General features: G+C 40.4%; 1 protein-coding gene across 1 annotated transcript; it reads right to left on the reverse strand.

Moving 5' to 3' along the window:
• Positions 1-1724: 1724 nt before the first annotated feature.
• Positions 1725-14203, reverse strand: LOC102986363 (zinc finger protein 709-like). The gene is made up of 4 exons (XM_055091642.1): positions 14107-14203; positions 4612-4738; positions 4347-4407; positions 1725-3713 (listed from the first exon to the last, which is right to left on the reverse strand). Exons 1-4 carry the CDS (start codon positions 14107-14109, stop codon positions 1739-1741), a joined length of 2166 nt encoding a protein of 721 aa, XP_054947617.1. The 5' UTR covers positions 14110-14203; the 3' UTR covers positions 1725-1738.
• Positions 14204-14712: the final 509 nt, after the last annotated feature.

The raw sequence follows: 14712 nt of genomic DNA on the forward strand, positions 1-14712 counted from the left end.
GATATAATCTACAGAAGGTGGTAATCAGACAATACTCCCAACGATGAAACATGAATTACTTTCCAAGTGGATATGAGGCCTTACAGAAAAATTCAAACTGATGGATTTTGATGTGGAACTTGTGAAGACATCAGGGGAAAACTAGACTTCTAAGAAAATGGAAATCAAATATTTGTTGGTGGTGTTGGGGATACTCTTAACTACAGGGGCAGAGAATCTGGGAAATAAGCTGCAAGACATTGTCCTCAAATGTCCTATTCATCTGTCTCTCTCCCAGTGTGGTGGCTCCAAAATCTGAAGAATACCCTCATTGCATCTGCCTTTCAATCCAACTCAGGTAATGCAACTGATGACTTCTAACACAGAGTCACAAAGGAGATGAATTCTGGTAAATCTAGCTCCTAACATTAATCACAGGCAATGTATCTCCACCTCTATAGATTTTTTGTCCTATCACAAGTCTCTCTTCTTTTTTAAATTTAATTTAATTTTTATTTGTTTATTTTTGGCTGGGTTGGGTATTTGTTGCTGTGTGCAGGCTTTCTCTAGTTGCAGGGAGCGGGGGCTACTCTTCGTTGCAGTGTGCAGGCTTCTCATTGTGGTGGCTTCTCCTGTTGCAGAGCATGGGCTCTAGGTGTGCGGGCTTCAGTAGTTGCAGCACACGGGCCCAGTAGTTGTGGCTCACGGGCTCTAGAGCGCAGGCTTAGTAGTTGTGGTGCACAGGCTTAGTTGCTACACGGCATGTAGGATCTTCCCGGACCAGGGATCGAACCTGTGTCCCCTGCATTGGCAGGCAGATTCTCAACCACTGTGCCACCAGGGAAGCACCCTCCCCTTTTTTTTCAGTATTTATTTATTCATTTGGCTGTGCCGGGTCTTAGTTGCGGCACATGGGACCTAGTTCCCTGACCAGGGATTGAACCCAGGCCCTCTTCATTGGGAGCATGGAGTCTTAACCACTGGACCACCAGGGAAGTCCCATAAGTCTCTCTTCTTAATTCAAGTTCTATTCACCAACTACCAGTCAGAAGGAAAGACAAAAAGCAAAGAGGAAAATCATAATTTACATAAAAGTATACCTTTGACAACCTTTCCATACATAAAAATTTATTCCAAGTGTTTAATAGAATGGAAAACTGAAAAAGGCTCCTATACCCACCACCCCCCAAAAAGGATCTTTCTCAGTAAAAAAGGTGCAATATATATAATAGATTAGGGGTATACGGGAACTGCCACCCAAGGCCAATAGAAAAATCCCAACAAATACCAAACTGCCATTTTCAATGACCCTTTAAGAGAGAATGAATAGAATACTATAAAAATTTAAGCCTACCTGCATATTAGAAATACATTTTAATTCACCCATGGATCCAAGAGACTTCAAAACAGAAAGAGAAAAAAATCATTTGATTAAACTCAAAATCACTACCTTTAAACCTTATGTACTATTGTTGAAAGACAACTTACAGAACTAACTCACATTAATATTTATTTTTGAAATTAGTAGAGATCCTATGTCCAAGGATACACTTTAAGAAAGATCCTTGCTAAACGCAGCATATTTTAAAACTTTTAAAACAACTCTTTCATACTGAAGGTTTTCTGGAACATTAGGCATGGGTTACCTTCCATCAAGTTATCTCATGTTACATTTATACTTCTTCATAGGAGTTTTCACATCTAAGGATGTGGGCCAATTGAAGTGTTTCCCAAGCTGTTTACAAACAAGAGGTTTTATCTAGTGAACCTTTTCATGCCTTCGTAAATTACTGTGATAAAAAAAGCCTTTCCCACATTCTTCACATTTATATGGTTTCTCTCCAGTGTGCAGTCTCATGTGCCGTCGAATGCTTGACAGAGAAATGTAGGCTTTCCCACATTCCTGACATTGATAGGGTTTCTCTCCAGTGTGAGTTCTTTCATGCACTTGAACATAGGTGGAACTGAACGTTTTCCCACATATTTTACATTCATAGGGGTTTTCTCCAGTGTGGGTTCTTTCATGATTTCGAAGAGAACTGTGAGTACTAAATGCTTTAGAACACGTTTTACACACATACGGTTTCTCTCTAGTGTGAGTCCTTTCATGTCTTTGAGAAGAACTGGTAACAAACAATGCTTTCCCATATTCCTTACATTCATGGTGTTTTTCTCCAGTGTGATTTCTTTCATGATTTTGTAAACCTTTTTGAGAACTAAAACTTAAACCACATTGTTTACATTGATAGGGTTTCTCTCCAGTGTGACTCCATTCATGGATTTTAAGAGAACTGGGATTAATGAACTCTTTCTCACATTCTTTACATTTATAAGGTCCATCTCTAGTGTGTGTTATCATGTGATATTGTAAGGTTTTGTACCATGTATAGGTTTTCCCACATATTTTACACTCATAGGGTTTTTCTCCAGTATGGATTCTTTCATGCATTTGGAAACCTTTTTGAGAACTAAAACTTTTACCACATTGTTTACATTGATAGGGTTTCTCCCCAGTGTGACTCTTTTCATGTATTTTTAGAGAACTAGGATTAAGGAATACTTTCTCACACTCTTCACATTTATAAGGTCCATCTCTAGTATGTGTTATCATGTGATATTGGAAGGTTTTGTGCCAGGTGAAGGCTTTCCCACATTCCTTACACTCATAGGGCTTTTCACCAGTGTGGGTTCTTTCATGATTTCGAAGAGATGTGGCACTACTCAATGCTTTAGAACATGTTTTACACACATACGGTTTCTCTCCAGTGTGATGCCATTTGTGCATTCGGAAGGAACTGAAATAGCTGAAGCCTTTACCACACTGCTTACATTCATAGGGTTTCTCTCCTCTGTGACTCCTTTCATGTGCTCGAAAGGTTTGTTTACATCGAAAGGCTTTTCCACACTGTTTACACTGGTAAGGTTTCTCTCCAGTGTGACTCCTTTCATGGGTTCGAAGAGAACTGTGGTATCTGTAGGCTTTCTCACAGTGTTTACATTGATAGGGTTTCTCTCCTGTGTGAATTCTTTCATGTGTTTGAATGCTTTCATGACAACTAAAGGCTTTTCCACACTGTTTACATTCATAGGGTTTCTCTCCAGTGTGAGTTCTTCCATGTACTTGTAAGGAACAGTAATAACTGAAGGCTTTGCCACATTGTTTACATTGATAGGGTTTCTCTCCAGTGTGACTCCTTTCATGTATTTTAAGAGAACTGGGATTAATGAATACCTTCTCACATTCTTTACATTTATAAGGTCCATCTCCACTGTGTGTTATCATGTGTTTTTGAAAGGTTATGAGCCATGTGAAGGCTTTCCCACATGCCTTACACTTATAGGGTTTTTCTCCAGTATGAGTTCTTTCATGTTTTCGAAGACAACTGAGAGTACTCAATGCTTTAGAACATATTTTACATTCATACAGTTTCTCTCCAGTGTGACTTCTTTTGTGCATTAGGAAGGAAGTGAAATGATTAAAGGCTTTACCACAGTGCTTACATTTATATAGCTTGTCACCATATTTTTGAAACTTTCCTGGTTCATGTTCAATGTGACATTTCATGTGTCTAGTAAGGGATGAATGATCCATGAAGACTTTTCCACATGCACTGCATTCACATGGTTTTAGTCCAGTAGTTTTCTTCTTCAGATTGAGAGATGGAATAAGGCTGAAGTGTTCTCCACAGGAACTACTGTCTTTACGTTCAGAGAGTCTCTCTACCATAGGACTTCTGTGAAAAATGAAAAGCACATTTCTAATGATTTCTTTATTGATCTTATATTTCTTGTATTTATTATGATTTATAGGAATAGTATAGGTTTTCCACCTTGTGTGAATTGTTAGAAATTGAATATACTGAATGTACTGCAATGGGACTTCACCCTTCCTACTATTAAAAGTGATATTCAGGGCTTCCCTGGTGGCGCAGTGGTTGAGAGTCTGCCTGCCGATGCAGGGGACATGGGTTCGTGCCCCGGTCTGGGAGGATCCCACATGCCGCGGAGCGGCTGGGCCCGTGAGCCATGGCCGCTAAGCCTGCGTGTCCGGAGTCTGTGCTCCGCAACGGGAGAGGCCACAACAGGGAGAGGCCACAACAGTCAGAGGCCCGTGTACCGCAAAAAAAAAAAAAAAAAAAAAAAAAGTGATATTCAAATGTAGGGTTTATTAATAATATTTGCAAGTGAACTACTTTGCAAACACCTAACATTTATGTCACATTTAAGAAAATGTTTTTGGTAGAAATTTTCTAAGAAGAACTAAATTTGAAGAAGGGGCTATTTGTTTTGTTCGCTTGTTTTAAAAATTTCATAATTTACCAGGATTCTCACTTGAGACAATGCTTTGTATTGTGAGTGTGACTTACCTTAGGTTTCCCCCCTGGTTTTTGTACTGATCTCCAATGTCATGATCTTCCCATGTCTTTCCTAAAATGCAGACCCAGAAAAATTATTCCAAAATATTAGAAATTAATAAGAATTATTTGATTCTACGTCCATTGTTTAGGGTGACCAAGCCCAGTTGATATCCCAACATCCTCCCTTCCCCAATTCCACATCTTAGAACAATGTCAAGTAGCACAAAGCATTCGTTCTCTAATTGACTAGGTGAAAGAACGTCACCATCCTTACCTACTGAGGCCAGGTTCCAGAAGATTTCCTGCATCACATCTCTGTAGAGTTTCTTTTGTGAAGGATCCAGCAAAGCCCACTCCTCCAGGGTGAAGTTCACAACCACATCCTCAATAGCCAATGAGTCCTAAAACACCCAAAATATGTGTACAGTAAGATGCATGAGACTGACAGCACTAGATATCTATACCCCATTTACAGTAAGGTTACTTATGAACCTGTTGTTTCCAAAGAGTTATTCTATGACTTGATCATGAGAAACTTATTCTCTCCATGCTTCCTCGTAAATTTAATGGTATCATGAACACACGGAAATTATTTACACATTACTTCTGTGATCACATGATAACTTATACCTCATTAATGGTAGAGCCCAGAGATTGCTGGGAAACGACAGAAATGCTATACAAGTGAAACAAATATCATTTTAAAAACATTGATTTCGTGTGAGAAAATTCTTTCATCTTCTCCCTTATTATGCACCATTTATAGCACTCCATGAAGTAGAGGGTCAAATCTGCATGAGTTTTCAATGAATGAGTCTCCTGAGGAGAACTGGAAGCTTTCTTCCTAGTCCTATCACCAAACATGAGAGTCCAGGGGGCCTGTAGAAATCAAACTTTTACCAAAGCCCAGCTGGCCCCACTGTTCCAAAGTCCTCCAGGCCTTTAAAAGTAATTAGATGCACCTGACTGAATGTAAATCTTCTTGTGGGGAAGCACTGCTTTTAAGTTGTGTAATAATGATCACAGACTGTGTTCTTCCCTTCTCTCTATGTATAATTTCATGCAGCTAGAAAGTTATTCTAAACTTAGAGCTCAGACCCGAGGAAAAAGGAATAACAACTTAGTTAGACCACAAAATCCCTCCACTCATGTGCCTCAGGGATTGTTCCAGCCAAATTGTAGAACACATACTGAGATAAAAGCCAGAATAGCTCTTTCTTTTTTTTTTTTTTTTTTTTTTTTTTTTTTTTTTTTAGTGGTACACTTTTTTTAGTGGTACACGGGCCTCTCACTGTTGTGGCCTCTCCCGTTGCAGAGCACAGGCTCCGGACGCGCAGGCTCAGCGGCCATGGCTCACAGGCCCAGCCGCTCCGCGGCACGTGGGATCTTCCCGGACCGGGGCACGAACCCGTGTCCCCTGCATCGGCAGGCGGATTCTCAACCACTGAGCCACCAGGGAAGCCCCAGAATAGCTCTTTCTGATCCAACCCTGTTCCCTTGAGGAACAGGTTAAGAGCTACAGATTGCGAGTGAGTTCACTTAAGTTCATATGTGTTGATGGTGAATTTGTCCATGATTATAAAATATGTAAAGGTTTCATCAGTGGTTTCCTCCAAAACAACATAAGGTCTCCATTCTGCAATTGCAGGACCTAATGTTTCCTGAGCAGCCACGCTAGCTGCTGCCTGGGCAACTTACGCTCTGGAATTTATGAACTTAAAAGTTGTGATTTTCAATCTTACTAGAAGAGAATGAAAACATTTGAAAGTCTTTCTAGAGCCATGAGACCAATGACTTCAAAAGACAAACTGGTGTCTCTGGAACTAGGAGAGAGAAAATAAAGACGTTTTGAAATATGACACAAATATTCTGTTAAGGCCTGTACTGAAAAAAAATGTTTCACCAGAGTGTAATGCAAAGACAAAAGGAACAAAACAGATAGAACACACTACCCATAAACCCTAGCATAACTTTTTCTAACAGAAGATTAGAAACACACATAATGAAAATAACTGAAGGAAAAGAGAGACAGAAAGAAACAGAAGATGTAAGTAACAATCACTGAGATTTTTCTAAAATTAATGATAGACAACAACTGTAGATCCATGAATCTCAGTGAACACTAAACATGAAAACACCTAAAATAAAGACTAAAGTATATCATACTCTAACTAGAGAAAAATCAAATGCAAAAAGAATATATTTTAAGAAGCCAGAGGGGGAAACAGACCTCAGCTATAGAGAAATTAGAATTAAATTGGACATCTTTTCAGAAAACAAACAAGCAAGAACAGAGTGGATTGAAATGCTTAAAGTTCTGAAATTAAAACCACTCTAAGAATACTACATCAAGGACAATTATCCTTAAAAAAAAAAAGGAAGAACTGAGGACTTTCTGAGAGAAAAATTGAGAGAATTTGTCATTACTACATCTACTTTGAAACAAATGTTCAAAATTCATAAGAATACAAATGATGAAGGTGGATTAGGAGAGGAATAAATAGACATCTTTAATATTATCATATATAACAGATAAGACTTTGTGTAAAATAATATTAACAACAATGACACTGGTAATGAAAGCCTTGTGGATAAGTAAGGTAAGACAGGAGAGAACTGAGAATAGTGTGGTATGAGATACCTGTACAACCAATGAAGAGGTATAGTGTTACTTGACAGAAGACGTAGGCTAATTCTAAATATATACTGAAAACTCAAGGGCAACCACCAAAAAAAAATTTTTTTTTAATGTGTAACTGATAGGCTAAGAGAGGATTAAATGAATTAAATTCTTCATTAAAATGAAGAATCAGGTAAAATGCTCAGTAAAAGCCAGAGAAGGTAGAAAAAAGGGGGACGGCAAATGAAAGAAAGAACAAGGGCAACAAATAGGAACAGGAGAATGTGCGGTAGATATTAATCCAACTGTATTAATCACCATGTCAATCATCAATGGTCTCAATACAAGTGAAAGACAAATACAGTAATATCAGATTTTAAAAACTGTAATTATACATTGTCTACAAAAAACCCATTTTAAATATGAAGACACAGGTAGATGAAAGGTAAAGGGATGGAGAAAAATGCACTATGCCAAAACTAATAAAAAAAAAAGCTGGCATTGGTATATGAATTTCAGATAATGCACATTTCAGCCCAAGGAAAACTCAGTGATAAAAAGGGGCTTTACATAGCAACAAAAAGGTCCATTCTCCAAGAAGGTATAACAATCCTTCATGTGTACATACATAGCAACAAAGGGGCAAAGTACTTAAGGAAAGATGTGAAGAATGCAGGGAGGAATACATGAATCCATTATTATAATTGTACATGAACACCCCCTTATCACAAGCTATAAATTTCAGCAGGCAGAAAATCAGGAAGGACAGAGTTGAACTGAACAAGCACTATGAAACAACTCAACTTAACTGTAACCTATGGAATGCTTTATGCAACAAGGGCAGAATACACATTCTTTTCAACTTTACATGGAACATTCACTAAGACAGAACACATTCGGGGATATGTAACATACCTTAACAAATCTGAAAGAAGAAAAATCATACAAACTATGCTCTTAGACCTCAAAGGCAATTAATCTAGATATCAATAACAGCAAGAGTTGGAAAACCTCTCAATACCTGGAGATTCAACAACACCCTTTGAAATAATACAGAAGATCAAAGAAGTCTCAAGAAATATAAAATTTATTTTGAACTAAATGAAATGAAAACATAATGTGTCAAAGGATGTGGGATGCAGCAGAAGCAGTGCCTAGAGGGAAATTTATGCCATAAAACAAATACACTGGAAAAACACCAAGATGTGTAAACAATAACGTAAAAGCATGTACCTTAGGAAACGATAAAAAGAAGAGCATATGAAACGCAAAGTAAACAGAATAAAAGAAATAATAAAAATTAGAAAAAAAGTAAGGTAACTGTGGGATATAGATGGAGAAAATAAATTTTTAACTCTTGTTCTTTTTTTTTTTTTTTTTTTGCGGTACGCGGGCCTCTCACTGTTGTGGCCTCTCCCGTTGAGGAGCACAGGCTCCGGACGCGCAGGCTCAGTGGCCATGGCTCACGGGCCCAGCCGCTCCGCGGCATGTGGGATCTTCCCGGACCAGGGCACGAACCCATGTCCCCCACATCGGCAGGCGGACTCTCAACCACTGCCCCACCAGGGAAGCCCCTCTTGTTCTTTTTTTAAAAAATATTTATTTACTTATTTGGCTGCACCAGGTCTTAGTTGTGGTTCATGGGATCTTCATTGCAGCATGCGGACTCTTAGCTGCAGCATGTATGTGGGATCTAGTTCCCTGACCAGGGATGGAACCCAGGCCCCCTGCATTGGGATTGAGAAGCCTTAACCACTGGACAACCAGGGAAGTCCCTAACTCTAGTTCTTTACCAAGATTAATAACATTAATAAATATCTAGTCAAGATAACTAAGAAAAGAGGGAAGACAAAAAGTACAAATATCAGAAAGGAACAGAGGGCGAAATGAAAATGAAAAAGAATTCGATAAAATCCAACATCCATTTATGAAAACAAACTACTAACAGAGGGAACTTTCACTTCCTGAGAATGAACATCTTCATGAATCCTGTAGCTAAATCTATAACATTTGTTTGTATAACATGATTATCCCTGTGAAACATCTCAAAGGATCCACAACGACAGAGATAGCTCCTGGAATTAATAAGAGACTGAGATTGAGGGTTAATCAATTGCTTTCCTACAGACCCACACAAATGTACTCAACTAAACTTGAACAAAGATGGAAAGGCAATTCAAATGAAAAGGAAATCCTTTAAACAAATAGCACTGGAAATAATGGATATTCACATAAAACACATGCACGCACATAGAAACACAACAAATGTAGACACAGGCCTTACACACTTCACAGCAGGCAGAAAATCAGGAAGGACAGAGTTGAACTGAACAAGCACTATGAAACAACTCAACTTAACTGTAACCTATGGAATGCTTTATGCAACAAGGGCAGAATACACATTCTTTTCAACTTTACATGGAACATTCACTAAGACAGAACACATTCGGGGATATGTAACATACCTTAACAAATCTGAAAGAAGAAAAATCATACAAACTATGCTCTTAGACCTCAAAGGCAATTAATCTAGATATCAATAACAGCAAGAGTTGGAAAACCTCTCAATACCTGGAGATTCAACAACACCCTTTGAAATAATACAGAAGATCAAAGAAGTCTCAAGAAATATAAAATTTATTTTGAACTAAATGAAATGAAAACATAATGTGTCAAAGGATGTGGGATGCAGCAGAAGCAGTGCCTAGAGGGAAATTTATGCCATAAAACAAATACACTGGAAAAACACCAAGATGTGTAAACAATAACGTAAAAGCATGTACCTTAGGAAACGATAAAAAGAAGAGCATATGAAACGCAAAGTAAACAGAATAAAAGAAATAATAAAAATTAGAAAAAAAGTAAGGTAACTGTGGGATATAGATGGAGAAAATAAATTTTTAACTCTTGTTCTTTTTTTTTTTTTTTTTTTGCGGTACGCGGGCCTCTCACTGTTGTGGCCTCTCCCGTTGAGGAGCACAGGCTCCGGACGCGCAGGCTCAGTGGCCATGGCTCACGGGCCCAGCCGCTCCGCGGCATGTGGGATCTTCCCGGACCAGGGCACGAACCCATGTCCCCCACATCGGCAGGCGGACTCTCAACCACTGCCCCACCAGGGAAGCCCCTCTTGTTCTTTTTTTAAAAAATATTTATTTACTTATTTGGCTGCACCAGGTCTTAGTTGTGGTTCATGGGATCTTCATTGCAGCATGCGGACTCTTAGCTGCAGCATGTATGTGGGATCTAGTTCCCTGACCAGGGATGGAACCCAGGCCCCCTGCATTGGGAGTGAGAAGCCTTAACCACTGGACCACCAGGGAAGTCCCTAACTCTAGTTCTTTACCAAGATTAATAACATTAATAAATATCTAGTCAAGATAACTAAGAAAAGAGGGAAGACAAAAAGTACAAATATCAGAAAGGAACAGAGGGCGAAATGAAAATGAAAAAGAATTCGATAAAATCCAACATCCATTTATGAAAACAAACTACTAACAGAGGGAACTTTCACTTCCTGAGAATGAACATCTTCATGAATCCTGTAGCTAAATCTATAACATTTGTTTGTATAACATGATTATCCCTGTGAAACATCTGAAAGAATCCACAATGAAAGAGATAGCTCCTGAAATCAATAAGAGACTGAGATTGAAGGTTAATCAGTTGCTTTCCTATAGACGCACACAAATGTATTCAACTGAACTTGGAGAAAGATGGCAAGGAAATTCAAATGAAAAGGGAACCTTTTAAACAAATAGCACTGGAAATAACGGATATCCACATAAAACACATGCACACACACAGACACACAACAATAAATGGAGACACAGGCCTTACACATTTCACAAAAAATAACTCAAAACACATCATAGATCTCAATGTGAAATGCAAAAGTAATAAACTCCTAGAAAATAATACAGAAGGATATGTAGGTGACTCAGGGCTTAGTGATGAATTTTGAAATATAACACCAAATGCAAGGTCTATAAAAGAAAAAAGTATAATTTCACTTCACTGAAATGAAAACATTCCTGCTCTGAGAAAGAAAAGTGTTAAGAAAATGAAAAGACAAGTCAGAGAGTAGGAGAAAATCTTTGCAAAACATTTAACTGAAAAATGACTGGTATCCAACAGATGCAAAGAACTCTTAAAGCTCAACAGTAAGAAGAAAAACAACCTAATTAAAAATGGGCAAAAGATCTGAACAAACAGCTCCCCAAAGAAGATACACTGAAAAGAAATATGCTACATGAAAACATACTCCACATCAAATGTCAATGGGAAATTGAGTAAACAACAACGAGGTATCACAACACACTTATAAATGGCTATAATTCAAAATACTCAGAATGCCAAATATTGGTGAAGGTGGGAAGATAATCCTCATTCATTGCTGAGGTGAAAGGAAATTGGTACCCTAACAATGAAAGACAGGAGCTTTCTTTCAAAAAATATACTCATTATGTATAGTAACATTCAGCAATTACACTCCTTGCTATTTGTCCAAATGAATTGAAATCTTATGTTCACAGAAAACCTGTACACAAAAATCTGTAGAGGCTTTGTTCATAACTGGCAAGAGTTAGAGTTAAGCAAGATATACTTCAAGAATCTAACAAATAAATGATCAGTGCAATGAAATACTCTTTGGTGATAAAAAGAAATGAGGTATCAGGCCTTGAAAATACATGGAGGAAGCTTAAAAGTATATTGCTAAGTGAAAGAAGCCAATCTAACAAGGTTATATACTGTATGGTGCCAAGTATATGAGGTTCTGGAAAAAACAAAAGCATAAGACCGTAAAAAGATCTTTGGCTGTGAAGATTTTTGGCTTTTGTTTTAAAGGATTTGAGGGTTAGAGAAAGAGATGAATCAACAGGTTGAGCACAGAGTATTTTTACATAAGTAAAATTACACTACATGTGCATAAATGATGGACACATATTGTATATTTGTCAAATCCATACATTACATAACACAATACAAAAGGTCCACACTAATACAACCTGTGCACTTTTAATGCATCAGTATTGGTTCAGCAATTCTAACAAATGTAGCAGCCCTACAAGATTTAAAAAACAGTGAATACTGTATGGATGGAGAAGGGTTATGTGAGAACTCTCTATAATTTCTGTTCAATTCTTCTCTAAACCTAAAACTGATCTAAAAATGCTGAAGTCTACACCAAAAGAAGAAGACAACGACAGATCTGTACAGCTCACCCCTGAGGACTTCCTGACTTTTCCTTAGGTGTGGTGAACCATGGGTGTGCTTATCTACCAAGGCGGTCCCGATTGAGGGATGAAGGGCAGCAACTCTGCACTGAGTTCCAATACACCCTGACAATACCTCAGGGTATATTGTCATCCTTAGTCTATGCACTTCCCCAGACCTGTGCATTCAGTTAATCCCAAGCAACTACCCAGGGAAACAAGGTGTTGGAGACAATGGCTCCTCCACCACCACAGCATGTTTCAAAGGACTGTAGAAAGATATGTCATCTCTCCACTGGGAGGCGTAAGCCAGAGGGCCAAGGTTTAGCTCCATCATATAACAAGTAGGTGTGAGTAGTCAGTCTGAGCTGACTGGGGTGCTCTTTCCAGTACCAAAGCCATAACAGGCACCTCAGTGGAGCCCTCTATTTTTAAGAGATCCCAGTACATGGAGACAATTACAGCTTTAATGGCATATTAAGATGGGACCTGGGCAGTGCCTTGCATCAGAAGCCTATGGACAACTTAAGGCCCCCTCCAGAGAGCCTCCCATCACTGCCAGCAGGGTTAGAGGCCTCCTCATGACACTGATTGCTTTATAGAATTTAAGGAACTCACTTATGTTGGGTCTGAACTAATCTCTTTGCTGTGCCGAACTCAGACAGTGGGTGTTGTCCATCATAACCCAGAGGGTAAGGAGCCTTGTTGTAATAGATGAAGGGGCAACAGCCTCTTAAAACTTATTTTAAAAGTTTTGGTGAGCCTTCTGGAATCTCACCACCTACTGGCTGCCTTTCGCTGTCTCTTCTCTTTCACTTTCTCTGAAATAACTGCTCTCTAAGTAGTGACTATCTTTTGGGCTGACCTCATTCACAGGGTATAATCCTCCTCCTACTCCCCCAGTCCTCCCCTCAACACTAACGTCTGGGCAAACCCAGCTTCAGTCACACCTTCACTCTAAACACAGATAGGTTCCAGCTCAGACATCAACCCAGGACCACTGGAAGGAGGGCCCCATTCTCATATTCTTGCTCCCAAAGTACAAGGGATTAACAGAAACTGCCAACTCGGAGTTCTCCGTGTATACAACCCAGGCTTGGTGGGGTCGAACCCAGGCTTGGTGGGGTCAACAATGCAATACAGGGCAGCACAGCGCACAGGAGGAGACCCCAGCAAACAGCAGCTCACAGGGCAGGAGCCTCCAGCTTTCTTATCAGCCCGTCCAGGTAAGAAGCACTAGGGGAAAAGGGAGGGGTGAGGCTTAACTTTCAGTAGTCAAACATCAAATATGCGGATCCCAAGTAATCATTCCAAGAACAAAAACTGTAAGAGAAGCAGGCATTCGCACTGGATTGTTTGTGTATAAAGAAACAGTAAAAGGATGATGAAGTAGTAATCAAAACTAGTTATCTGAGGGTGGCTGGAGTTAACAGCGGAAGAGTGGAGGAGGATATGCGGTCAGGGAGTCCTGAGATACTTTCCTCCCTTAGGAGTTTACACTTTTCTACAAAGGAAACTACTGCAAGATCTGATCCTTTAAACAGTAATGGATATAAACTTGTAATCCATAAAAAATGAAAACCTTTCAAATTAAAAGGACAAGGGACATTATAGTTGGTCCCTCTACTATAGTAAACAGAATGGTCCCTTAACGACCCTCCCCGTGGTCAACGCACAATCTGGAAGAGACACGGGGCTGCGGGTGGAGAGTTGCCCAGAGAGGCTCCGGGTTCGGGCTGAAGACGCCACCCGCATGGACCTGGTCCCGGCTGCCGGCTCAGCCCCCATGCTGCAAATCGGAGGGGACTGAGGTCCGCGCGGCGCTGCCGGTGGATTCGGGTCCGCAGACTCCGGAGTTAACCGCGAAGAGGCCGGTTCCGGGCTTTTCCGACCAGTCCCTCCGCCCCGTCTCCGCTCCCCGGGGCAGCACACTCACCATTGCTAGGTTTCCTAGGTCTTCCTGCGTCCTTCCCTCGACTCCAACGACCAGAGCAGGTCAAAGCAGAACAGAAGAGACGGAAGCGCTACCAAGGGCCCTGAAGGGTAGGTAAGCCGCCAGCCCTAAGCGGTGGGAAGAACCGACGCCCACGCCGGTGCGCCGCGTCGCCCTGCCCACCTGCCTCACCGGCCTCCTGATTGGACAGGTCCCAGTGCCCCACCCCCTCATGCCTGAGTGACAGCCTGGGGGAGAAAGCCTGAGTCTGCGGAACCACTTTCCGCGGTTGGGATGGGACCTGTCCCCGCCTGGCGCTTTTGGTTTGTGACAGAAAATTTTCCCGCCCCGGGATTTCCTCTGCTGTCTTCCGCAGCTCCTCATGCACTGGGATTCCTGATTCAGTTTCAAGACGGAGCAAGTACAGATAAGAGGATGGCTCAGGCCTGCCCTGCCTGGAACAAGGTTTTATGTCCTCCAGGGCTCAAGGGCTTGGTGTAAGGGTGTATGGCCATTCTTGGAGGGGAGCTTGTTAAGAAACACAGACACTTAAATGTGAATTCACCGTCTGTAGTAAAGGGCCGGCTCCATTTTTCATCTTTGGTCTTT

This window comes from Physeter macrocephalus, chromosome 2, assembly GCF_002837175.3.
Source record: "Physeter macrocephalus isolate SW-GA chromosome 2, ASM283717v5, whole genome shotgun sequence".
Classification (NCBI taxonomy): domain Eukaryota; kingdom Metazoa; phylum Chordata; class Mammalia; order Artiodactyla; family Physeteridae; genus Physeter; species Physeter macrocephalus.

Excerpts from the sequence above, each read along its gene's own strand:
- LOC102986363 (XM_055091642.1), bottom strand. Across the intron at positions 4,408-4,611 it reads CTGGAACCTGGCCTCAGTAG|GAAAGACATGGGAAGATCAT; the intron begins GTAAGGATGGTG and ends TCTGCATTTTAG. Across the intron at positions 3,714-4,346 it reads AACCAGGGGGGAAACCTAAG|AAGTCCTATGGTAGAGAGAC; the intron begins GTAAGTCACACT and ends CATTTTTCACAG.